This window comes from Rhincodon typus, chromosome 11, assembly GCF_021869965.1.
Source record: "Rhincodon typus isolate 14 chromosome 11, sRhiTyp1.1, whole genome shotgun sequence".
Classification (NCBI taxonomy): Eukaryota; Metazoa; Chordata; class Chondrichthyes; order Orectolobiformes; family Rhincodontidae; genus Rhincodon; species Rhincodon typus.
This window is the reverse complement of record NC_063342.1, coordinates 11,543,398-11,555,704: the sequence shown is the minus strand read 5'-3', so window position 1 is coordinate 11,555,704 and position 12,307 is coordinate 11,543,398. Positions and strand designations below refer to the sequence as shown.

Here is a 12,307-nt window from a genome sequence, read left to right as displayed (position 1 = left end):
ACACCTTCCAGAATTGCTAACACCTCCTCCTTATGAACCTCAATCCCATCTAGTCTAATAGCCTGTATCTCAGTATTCTCCTTGACAACATTGTCTTTTTCCTGTGTGAATACTGACAAAAAATATTCATTTAGCGCCTCTCCTATCTCTTCTGACTCCACGCACAACTTCCCACTACTGTCCTTGACTGGCCCTAATCTTACTCTCATTGTAGTCATCAATTTCAAGCCATCCTATTTATCACCAGTTATGCTGTTTTACAATTTCCCTGCTCCTAGTTCTTATATTCCACATTTACTGATGCACCAACAATTTGCCACAAAGGTCAATATCCAGCATTGGAAGGTTGAGGCGCCTATCACCTACCCAGGGAGGTCGTTTCTAGGGGAGTATAGTTTCTACTTATGGTCCTTCACCTCTCTAACCTCCTAAATCCATCTTCTCAGACAGAGTCGAATCCTTTTACTACTTCAAAGGCCTTGGTTAAATTTTTAGAAGAGGTCTGGGTCGAGTGGACAGGGAAAAACTGTTCCCACTCATAAAAGGATTGGGAATGAGAGGGCACTGATTTAAAGTGATTTGCAAACGTAGCGAACATGATGTGACAAAGGACTTTTCCATCGAACGAATGGCTCAGGTCCAGAGATGTGGTGGAGGCAAGTTCAAATGAGGTATTCGAGAGGGTTCTGTGTGATTATCTGCACACAAGAAAAAAAACAACGTTCAGGGCATGGGGAAAAGGCAGGTGAGTGGCACTAATTTGTAAAGGTCACTGGAGAACCAGAGCAGACAAGATGGGCCAAATGGCTTCCTTCTGCATCGTAACCATTTTGTGATTCTGTGAAGTGAATATGCCCAGGTGTCTTAGCGCCTCCAGTGAGATGTCAATCAAGTGGTCCTTTCAGTGGGCTTTATATCGTGCAAAGACAGACCAAAACAGGACGAGGACTGATCTCAGAAGCATAGTACTGTGGATGCTGAAATTTTGAAATACAAACAGTAAGTGCAGAAACATCAGGTCTGGGAACATCTATGCTCTTCTCTGAGTAGTGTTGTAGGATCTCTTGTATACACCTGAGACGGGGGTGGGGCAGACAAGGTCTCAGTTTAATGTCTCCTTTGAACACAGCACGCCTGACAGTGCAGCACTCAGAGTACTGTTGAGCATCTGCCTCCTAAGCAGAGCACACCCCACATTTTAAAAAAAAATTTCACAAGATGTAGGCATCAGTAGCAAGGCCAGTGTTTATTGCCCATCCCTCATTGCTCTCAAGGAGGTCATGGTGTGCTGCCCTCTTGAACTGCTGTGGTCCATCTGGATTGACATTTTCCTGGGTCGTTTCAGAGAGACAGTTCATTGTCAAACTTATTACTGTGGTCTGGACTCATATCACCAGAGCAGGTAAGGATGACACAAGTACATTAAAATGAAGCAGGGTTTTTATGAGAGCAACTGAAAGCTCTATGGCCATCACTCTGGGCAAGCTGTTAATCCCAGGTTTTTGAATGAATTGATTGGAGTTAAAATCTACCAGTGGAGCTGGGATTTGAACCCATGTTCCCAGATTAGGATCATAGAATCCCTACACCAACCCTCCAAAGAGCATCCTACTCAGACCCACTCCCTACCCTATAACCTTACATTTCCCATGGCTAATCCACCTACCCTGCACATCTCTGGCCAATTTCTGGCATGGCCAACACACCTTTGGACTGTGGGAAGAAACCGGAGCACCCGGTGGAAACACACGCAGGCACAGGGAGAACATGCAAACTCTACGCAGACAGTCGCCCAAGGCTGGAATCGAACCCGGGTCCCTGGCGCTGTGAGGCAGCAGTGCTAACCACTGAGTCACTGTGCCACCAGTAGTAATCCAGTAACTAGTCCAGTAACACCAGTATACGCTGCCCTTTGAATCAGATGTTTCACACTTTCAACAACATTCAACTAAGTCAAAAACAGAAGAACCAGCCATTCAAATCCTCACCATTAACCACGACAGGGTCCCTACTATCTGATTTAATTCTCCAAAATCCCTTGTTTACCAGTATTCCTGTCTTCCCATCCACAGTGTAAGAATTGTTGGAGGTTGAACTCTTAGCCGGACGCTCCAGGAGTATGGTGCCATCTTTGTACCAGGTATAATTGGATGGCGGTGATCCTTCTGACTCCTTGCAAGTCAACATGACCTTCGACCCCGAGATTGCAGAGCTTGGAACTTTACACGTGGGAACAACCGGTGGCACTGGCAACGAGAAAACAGTGATGAGGCGGGCACGGCCACATAAATCACTAAAGGTAAAAAAAAATTCATAACAGGCAGCGTGCAAGATGCAGGTGGCTAAGGTTCCTTTGACAGCACTTTCCAAGCCTGTGACGTCTGCCTCATACAGCGATAAGGGGCAGCAGCTGCATGGAAACACCATCAGGTTCCTCTGCAAGTTCCACATGACCCTGGCCTGCAACTAAATGGCCTTTGCTGCTCTGGTGCCGGGTCAAAATGCTGGAAGACCCTCCTAAACAGAACCCAATGGGGATAACTGTACCTCACCGATGAAGGCCAGATAGCTCAGAGTGTACGCTTCAGATAAATGTCGACTCCTGTTGCAGATGAGGTAGACTTGGGACTTGCCTCCTCACCCTGCCCCCTGGGAGTGGCAAAACACCACCAACAAGAAAGAGTCAAGGCCAACATCCCTGTGTTGCCAGGCAACAAGACAAGGGCCTGCCTCAGGCAGAGCACAAATGGATGGATGGACACCATATGGACTGCAGTGGTTTGAGAAGGTGGCTCACCATCACCTTCTCCAGGGCAATTAGGGACACCCAATGAAATGTGACCATTCTACTCATATCTATATTCAACAAATGAATTAAAAATCAAATTCTTAAATGTTGTTAATGTGGCACAGAGGAGGATTATATCATCTAAGCACATGGGATGATGTTTGAACAGGTGATGAACTATTTAGCCAAAAACATTTTTTTTTAAAAAAAGAGCAGGATAAAAGACAGAGAAAAAGTGGGGAGGGAGAGAGAGAGAAAGAGAAAGAAAGAGATACAAAGAGCATGATAGAGATAGATACGTACAAAGATAGAGAGAGAGAGAGAAGGGAATTTCAATCTTTGGGCCTTGGGCAATAGCAAGCCCAGGCCCCGATGGTGATGCAATCACAAACAAGGATGCTCGAGAGGGCTGGAATCAGTGGATGTGTAAACCTCAGTGGGTTTGAGGAAGAAGATTGTGGCCCAGTCAGCCCCTTGAGCCTGTTTCACCATTCAATGAGATTGTGGCTGACCTGTAACTCCATGTAGCTCATAATCATTACTACCTTAAATTACCCAGGAATCTGGTGAACCCAGCAAGCCCACTCCATCCAGACACAGCAGAAACCCACACGCTGCTTCCGCTCCTTCAAATTGCAATCTCAACAGCCCTCATCAGCCTCCTCTGTTACCTCCTTAAAAAATTCCAGCAAGTTAGATAAATGTGATTTTTTTTTTGTAAAGAAATCCGTGCTGGCTCTCCTCAAATAACCCATGTTTGTCCACGTGGCTATTGATTCCATCAAGAATGACTGTACTTAGCGGGTTCCTCACCACCAAAGTTAAACTGACTGATCTGTAATGAATGATTTATCCTTACTATCCTTTCTGAACAAAGTTTGCAATCCCCTTATCCTCCAGTGCATCTGAGCAAAACGAAGACGAAACAAACTATTGACAGTACCTCAACAATTTCCACTCTCACTTCCCTCACTATTCTTGGACGAATCTCACATAGGCCTGATGCCTTTCAATCTTTAAGTAAGGTCAGTGTACCCAACTGGCTCTCCTTATTAATCTTAAAGCCATCTAGCATCTGCATTTTATCCTCTTTCGCCATAGGATCTACCTTGTCGGTAAAAACAGATGCAAAGCATTTGTTTAACACTTTGGCCATTTCTTCTGCCTCCATGAATAAATCACCTTTTTGATCCCTAATGGGCCTCACTCCTCCCTTCACCACACTTTTACTATTATATGCCTGTAGAAAACTAGGTTTCCCCGTTTGGTTCACTGCCGGTCTTTATTCATTCTCCCTCTTTGCTCTTGTTTCTTTCTCACAACCCCTCAGGACCTTCAGCCTGGTTCTCAACTGTATTTTACACCTGACACCTGTCATAAGCACTGTTTATCTTCTTTATCAGAACTTGTACACCTTTTGTTATCTAGGGAGCTCTAGATTTTTTTTGTTTTGATTTCTCTTTTAAGGGAACATACTTTGTGCTCAAACCAATTCTTCTTTGAATGTTCAGCTGCTGGTTTTCCTTTGACTCCAAATTATTCCACTTGGATCCAGTCTTGCTGCATTGACATTGACTTCCTGCACCAACCACCGCTCCCGCCCCCACCCCCCCCCCGGCCCCCCAATTCATTACTGCTAGTTAGAAATGTTCATTTTCCTTTTCCACAGTAATCCTGAACCTTATGATCACTGTCCCTCAAATGTTCTCCTAATGACTTCTGGCTCACCTCACTCCTAAGAACCAGGTCTAGAAGAGTTTCCTTTTGGTGTTGAACTGGAAACTTACTGCTGGGAAAGAAAAATCTTGATCACACTTTAGGAATTCTTGCCCTTTGCTATTATCCCAGCTTATATTTGGGCAATTAAAGTCCTCCAGTTTAACAACTGTGTAATTTTTGTCCCTCTCTGTAATTTCTTTTACATTCTTTTTCCTCTATATACTTCCTATGAGTTGGTGGGAAGTCTTAACTGCCTCATAGATCAAAAGTCTGTCTAATTTGTTCAATGATACAGACCTCCACAGGCCTCAAGAATTCCAAAGACTAATGAAAGACTATGGGGAAATTCCTTCACTTTCTCCATCTAAAATGGTGGTCACATATTCTGAAAAGGAGCCATTATTCCAAACATCTAAGCAGCTGAAGATGGTTATGGGCAACATGTAACACATAATACTTCTCAACAAAGATTTGATGGGCTTCTTGAACCAGCAAATTGTTTTTGAGGCTCAGGTCCCATGAAGAGAATGAAACAGGTCATCCATTTTCTTCATGATGTTAAGGGAGAGTGTTGGCCAAGATACTGAGAGAACCTTGGGTCTCCTCCCAATAGTCTAAAGAAATCTTTGCTGATCAACTGAAGTTCAAGGACAAAAGGGGTATCAAATGCTGGTCCAGCCAGCAACATCCACATCTTATGAATGAATAAAAAAAAAACTCTAGCTGAAGCATGGATTTAAACTTTTGAAACACTGCTTCTGTTGATCTACATCATCATAACATCTGAAGCAAAATAAAAATTGCTGCAGTTGGGTTTGGGAGCCTCATGGTCACAATGCTGGGCTTGCTACAGAGAGGATAAATGAGAGCAACAAACATTAGGAAGTTCTGAGGAAGGCCCACCGGACCCGAAACGTTAATTTTTTCTTCACAGATGCTGTTAGACCTACTGAGCTTTTCCAGCAACTTTTATTTTTGTTCCTGATTAGGTTGTAGAACCTCGCAACACCAAACAGCTGTTTTGCTGAGCAAAGAGAAGTCTGACGGGAAACCTGATTGAGGTGTTCAAAATTATAAGGTAGATAGGAAGAAGCTTTTACCCCTAGTAAAGGGGTCACTACCCAGGGGACATCTACTTAAGGTAAGGGGCAGGAGACTGAGAGGGCATTTTATGAAGAATTCTTTTATTTAGTGGGTGGTGGATATCTGGAACTCACTGCCTGAAAGGGTGATAGAGGAGGAAACGTTACAATATTTAAATGAACACTTGAAATGCCCATAGCATTCTAGGGTAGGGGCCAAGTGCTGGATAATAGGACCACAGTAGTAAGTGCTTGTTGACTGACGCAGACACAGTGGACTGAACGATTCTTTCCATGTTGCAAAACTCTGTGATTCAGTGATAATCAGCGGCTGACACCTCCATTAAGGTTGTTAATGACTTTCCTATCCCAATTCCAATTTAAGCCAGAAGTGAAGTGAACAAAAACAGAAATTGCTGGAAAATCTCACAAAGTCTGGCAGCATTTGTGGGGAGATATCAGAGTTAATGTTTCCGGTCCAGTGACCCTTCTTCAGGACAGTTATGTTTTTGTTTCAGGTTTCCAGCGTCCACAGTTCTTTCAGTTTTATGTTGAGAAGTGAAGGGATTGGGTGCAGTACTGGCCAGTACCAGCAGAGGACATGACATCACCACATATCAGGAAGAATCAAAGTAGCCTCTTGAATCACAGACTTGCTACGGTACAGAAGGCCATTCAGCCCATATCCACACCAGCTCTTCAAGCAGACATCATTACCTACTGCCAATCTGCTGCTTTCCTCCATAGCCTTGCACATTACTTCTTTTCAACGCTCTCCTGAACGCTTCAATTGACCCTCACTCCCCAGTCACACAGGACACCTGTGTTTCAATTTTCCCCAGAGTTTTTGCTTCCAGTATGTCCCTGAAAGATCTCATTCAAAATAGTTGCAATCTGTGGCCTAATTAATTCTTGCAAACATATGAATTAATTTTTAAAACTGGGGTACGTGAGTTTAAATGCCACAATGGCATTTCATAGAATCCCCACAATGTGGAAGCAGGGCATTCGGCCCATCGAATCCACACTGACTCTCCAAACAGCATCCAACCCAGACGCATCCCCTACTCACCGTAGATACTAAGGGCGATTTACCGTAGCCACCTAGCCTGCACATCTTTGGACTGTGGGAGGAAACCGGGGCACCTGGAGGAAATCCATGCAGACATGGGGAGAACATGCAAATTCCACACAGACAGTTGCCCAAAGCTGGAATTGAACCCGGGTCCCTGGTGCTGTGAGGCAGCATTGCTAGCCACTGAGTCACCATGTTGTCACAAACTAAAGTTTCATGCCTGGATAGTCTCGAACCACAAACCTTTAAGTTTAGAGCCGGATGCTGACCAGCTCAGCCACAGAAACTGGTGAAATTGGTGAAACTTAATTTCAATTAATGGAATCTGGAATCGCAAGTTCATCTTCATGAAGGGATCACCAACTGTCGTTAAAAACAGATCTGGTTCATTAACGTAAAGGAAGAAAGAACAAAATCTGCCGTCCTTACCCAGTCTGCCTTACATGTGACCCCACACCAGACCTACAGCAACCTAGGAGATTCTTCAGTGTCCTCCAAACCGATCAAGTAAACCACACAGTTCAAGGTCAATTAGATCATATGACACAGGAGCAGAAGTAGGCCATTCAGCCCATCAAGTGTGCTCTGCTATCCAATTAGATCATAGCTGACCTGATAATCCTCAATACCACTTCCCTGCCTTTTCCCCATAATCCTTGATTCCCTTCTTGATTAAAAATCTGTCTATCTCAACCTCCAATATCCCAGCCTCAACCACCCTCTACGGTACAGAATTCCACAAATTCACTATCCTCTGAGAGAAGAAATTCCTCCTCATATCTGTTTCAAATGGGCAACCCTTTATTCTGAGATTATGCTCTCTGGTCCTAGACTCTCCCAGATGGGGAAACAACCTTTTTGCATCTACCCTGTCAATTCCTTTAAGACTCTTGTATGTTTCACTAGGGTCATCCCTCAATCTTCTAAATTCCAAAAGTACAGGCCCAATCAACTCAACCTCTCCTCATAAGACAGTCCCTCCATACCTGATATCAGCCCAGTGAACCTTCTCTGAACTGCCTTCTATACCAGTATAGTTTTCTTCAGGTAACAGTTTGAAGTATTCCAGTTGTGGTTTGACCTATGCCTTGTATAGTTTTGACCAAATCTACCTACTGTCATACTCCATCCACTTTGATTTAAAAACCAATTCCATCTGCCTTCCCTATTACCCAATGAACTTAGACACTAGCTTTTTGTGGTTCACGGATGAGGATTCCCAAATCCCTCTGTTCCACAGCTTACTGCAGCCTTTCTCCATTTAAATAATATTCAGCTCCTCTCTGGGCCAAGTGATGGAAAATGGGATTGGAATAGTTAGGGTGCTTGTTTTTAACCAGTGCACTGCTCATGGGCTGAAGAACAATTTTCTGGGCTGTAGACCTCCATGACTCTATTCTTCCTGCCAAAGTGCATAACCTCACATTTCCCCACATCATATTCCATCTGCGAAGTTTTCACCCAGTTTTGCATTTATATCCCTCTTATATCCCTCTACAGATTTTTTCTCACCCTCACCACTTGCTTTCCCACATATTTCTGTGTAATCTGCAAACTTGGTGATAGTACATTCATTTTTCTCATCTAAGTCATTGACATATTGGTAAATAATTATTGCCCCAGCACTCATCCATGTGGCACTCCACCGGTTAGAATTATGGAATTCCAACAGTGCGGGAAAAGGCCATTCAGCCCATCAAGTCTGCAACAATCCTCTGAAGAGCATCCCATCCAGACCCCCACCCTATCCCCATTAGCCCACATTTCTACCAAACCTGAACATTTCTGGACAGCGGGAGGAAACCGGAGCACCCGGAGGAAACCCGCGCAGACACAGGGAGAATGTGCAAACTCCACACAAACAGTCGCCTGAGAGTAGAATCGAACCTGGGTCCCTGTGAGGCAGCAGTGCTAACCAATGAGCCACCGTGCTACCCTAGTTACAGATTACCAGCCTGAAAATGGCTTTCTTATCCCAACTCTATCTTCTAGTAGTTAGCCAATGCTCTATCCATAATAATCTACCACTTCCAACAACATGCGTGCTTTTCCTGTTAGAGATGGACATATGCCCCAAAGGAATAAAAACAACCCACTGCTGTGCTCTGTCCTGCTGCAAATTATTCATTTTCACATACATCTCCAAAATACAATTTACATCCATATCCAACAACTTTTGGAAGTTATTGTTGAATCTGATAAAAACACAAACTCAAACATGAAACAAAAAATAAATTGCTCATGTTCCCTTCTGATTCTTTTGCTGGTTATCTTAAAACTGTCTTTTGGTCACGCGTGATTAAAACCTCTGTCAAGAGGAGGCAGGTTTTACAGAAGGTCAGAAAAGCAGAGAGAGGTTTAGGCACAGAACTGCAAAGCTTTGTCTTAAAGTGACGGAAGGCACAGCTGCAAAAGGTGAGCGACAAGAATGCAAAGGAAGAGGCTGATAGACAAGAGACTGGAAATGGAGAAGTGTACGTTGAGACGGTTGTTGGGAGGTTACAGTGATTGAGAGAATAGAAGAAACTGGAGCACATAAGGGCCATTCAGCCCATCAAAAACCTGCTCTGCCATTCAACAGGATCATGGCTGATCTTGGGGCATCAACCCTATTGCCCTGCCATCTCCCCCCGAGAGACTGAAAATCTATCCTAAGCAATCGTAAATGATGGGTCACTCATGACCCTCTGGGCCACAGAGTTCTAAAGACTCACAGCCCTTTGAGTGAAGTCATTTACCCTCAAATCTGTCCCTTGTCTCGGGACAGTGCCCCTGTGTTTTAGATTCCAAAAACAAACAATCTCTCAGCATCGAAATAAAAGTGAAGCACTGCAGATTCTGTTTCTTTATCACTGATTTTCAGCGAGTACTGGAGAAACTCAGCATGTGTGGCAACGTCAATGAAGAAGGGAGAACAGAGTTAATGTTTAGAGTCCAATGTGTTTCTTGCCCTGCTACGGGAAGGATGTTATTAAATTGAAAAGGTTGAAGGAAAGATTTATCAAGATGTTACCAGGACTGGAGAGTTGGATTTATAAGGAGAGGCTGGAAGGGTTGGGAATTTTTCTCTGGAGCGTTGGAGGCTGAGGGGTTTTTTTATAAGAGGTTTGTAAAATCATGACAGGCATAGATAGGATGAATAGCCAAGGTCTTTTCCCTAGGGAAGGGGAGTTCAAAACTGGAGGGCATAGGTTTAAGATGAGAGGGGAAAGATTTAAAAGGGACCTAAGGGGCAACTTTTTCATGCAGTGGGTGGTGCGTGTATGGAACGAGCTGCCAGAGGAAGTGGTGGAAGCTGGTACAATTACAACATTTAAAAGATATTTGGATAAGTACATGGATAGGAAAGATTTACAAGGGCATGGACCAAACACAGGCAAATGGGACTAGTTCAGTTTAGGATACCTAGTCGGCATGGATAAGTTGGACCGAAGGGCCTGTTTCCATGCTGTACGGCTCTATGACCCTTGCATCTCTCAGCATTGATTCTATCGAGCCCCTTCAGAACCTTGTGTTGCACTGAGATTGCATCTCTCCCTTATAAACTCCAGAGATCCTAGGCTCGGGTCTCTCAGCCTCTCATAGGACAGTGCTCTCATTCCAGGGTCTGGAATAGTGAACCTTTGCTGTACTCTCTCTCCAATGCAAAGGACATCCCACAAAGCAGGGAGGCTGCAGACAGATTTAAACAGAATCAGGAGCAAATGATTCCACCAGAGCGAATCTGTCGTAGCCTCCGATTTTGCAGGGTGCTCAGTGCCAGGCAGGTACTCAGGACATTCCAGGCATCGGGCAAAAGCTGACAACCCAACATAAGATATTGAAGGCACGTAGCAAGACTCCCTCAACAAACTGGGCAGTCTGCTACAGGCATAGGCTGTACAGTTCTGGCCAACAGAAACAAAATATTGCAGGGATGGTAGCAATCGGGAATAAAAACATAAAGTACCGATAAAAAAGAGTTAACGTTTCGAGTCCAATGTGACTCTTCTTCAGAAGGGAAGATTCCGAGTGTTTTCTCTCCACCCCCTGGAAGTGCTGGTTTGTAAACAATGACCTTTGACCTTGTGGAGATCCCTACAGCTCACCCAGTACAGAGAGTTTGAACTCCTTCTCAGCGAAGACAATCCTGTCATCCCTGGCTGTCACTTCACAGCGGTACGTGGCCATGTCTTCACGGGTCACCCTGAGCAGCCTGATGCTGTACCCGTTCATTTTCGCCCGGTTCTTGTATGCATCTTCACAGAAAACAAACCAGAAAAAAACACTGAGAGGCTGTAAGTGGGGGAGGACTTGTATTTACGCAGTGCCTTTCATGTTAATGGGATGTCCCAAAGACTAACAAATTTATTTTCTGTAAGCAAACAGGATGCCAATTTATTGCACAGCAAGGTCCCACACATAGCAATGAGATGAACTGCCAGCTGTGGCTTTGTGGGTGAATTTAAAGTAGCCCATGGAGCTGTGTCAAAGAAGACCAAGGGAATATGTGCCCAGGACTTCGATATAGTATACGGAATCTTTATCATCCTTGGCAACAGAGCAGACTATGCCCCAGTTTAAAACCTTTTGTAAATTGATGTAAATGCATTAAAATGACAGGTCAAGCTCCCAAAAATTGGACTCCATTTCAGTAGGAGTGGTGCTACCCTGGTGGAGCAGATGTTAATATTAGCTGAGGTTAGAGTTCAGGCTGGTGGGCACAATGAGCTACCCTGCCGTACCCTCTGCTTGCCAAACGCTGCTGGGGAAGCCAGCATCATTCTTGTGTTACTATGACACTTCACTTCTCCCGTTGTGTTTGCTAAGCCACATTTTAAATTAACCGCAGCCTTACCCAAACCTCACATTCTATCCTGCATTACCAGATGCTTCTCAGTCACCCCTGGTCTCATAGAGATCTGCTGCTCCCCTTCTCTCATCTGGAAGTTTGTCTACACCAACATTGCCCTCACCCACCTCCGTCAAACATTTTCCAAATACGTGCACCAAGCCCTCCCCATAAAGAAAGCTTTTTTTGCTCCTCCCACTGCCGTCATTACTGCACTGCAGGATCCCGGTAACCATCTCCCCTTCTCCTTCAGGTTATCTACAGGCCTTCTCTAGACCTCCCTCAGACAAGCCTTGCTCCCTCCACCACACCATTTCAGCAAGGATATTGTGGCTCTCCGCATCTACCGTGCCAAGATCAGTACCTCATTCCTTCTCTCTTAAAACAACCTTCTCTGTGACCGTGCCTTTCTCCCAGGTCCTCTCCATCCCAATGAATTCCCCTACCTGACGAGTCAAATTCATCAACTCATCAGTCCTTCTGTTTCAACTCCCTTAAACCATCATCCCAATCAAAACCTTCTCTCAACCTGTGCTCATCCCACCTCATCCAATCCAACCCAACCTAACCTCGGATATCCTATTTTCTTCCCACCCAGCGCTGTGTGTGTATGTGTGATTGTGTGTGTATCCATGCTATCATGTTTGTGTGATAGGGTGTGTGTGTGTTGTCTGTGAGATTGTGTGTGTGAATATGTGTATATGAGAGAATATGTGCGTGTGATTGAGTGTATGTATGAGAGTGTGTGTGATTGTGTGTATGTACGAGGGTGTGTGTGTTATTGTGTGTATGTATGAGGGTGTGTGTGTTAT

General features: G+C 44.5%; 1 protein-coding gene across 1 annotated transcript in view; it reads right to left on the bottom strand.

Moving 5' to 3' along the window:
• Window positions 1-12,307, bottom strand: part of jam2a (junctional adhesion molecule 2a) — a 94,205-nt gene that overhangs the window by 19,373 nt on the left and 62,525 nt on the right. Inside the window, exons 3-4 of the mRNA XM_048603021.1 lie at window positions 10,753-10,902; window positions 1,970-2,246 (exon numbers count right to left, since the gene is read on the bottom strand). Coding sequence (XP_048458978.1) covers window positions 1,970-2,246; window positions 10,753-10,902 — 427 coding nt within the window. The remainder of the gene's footprint in view (window positions 1-1,969; window positions 2,247-10,752; window positions 10,903-12,307) is intronic.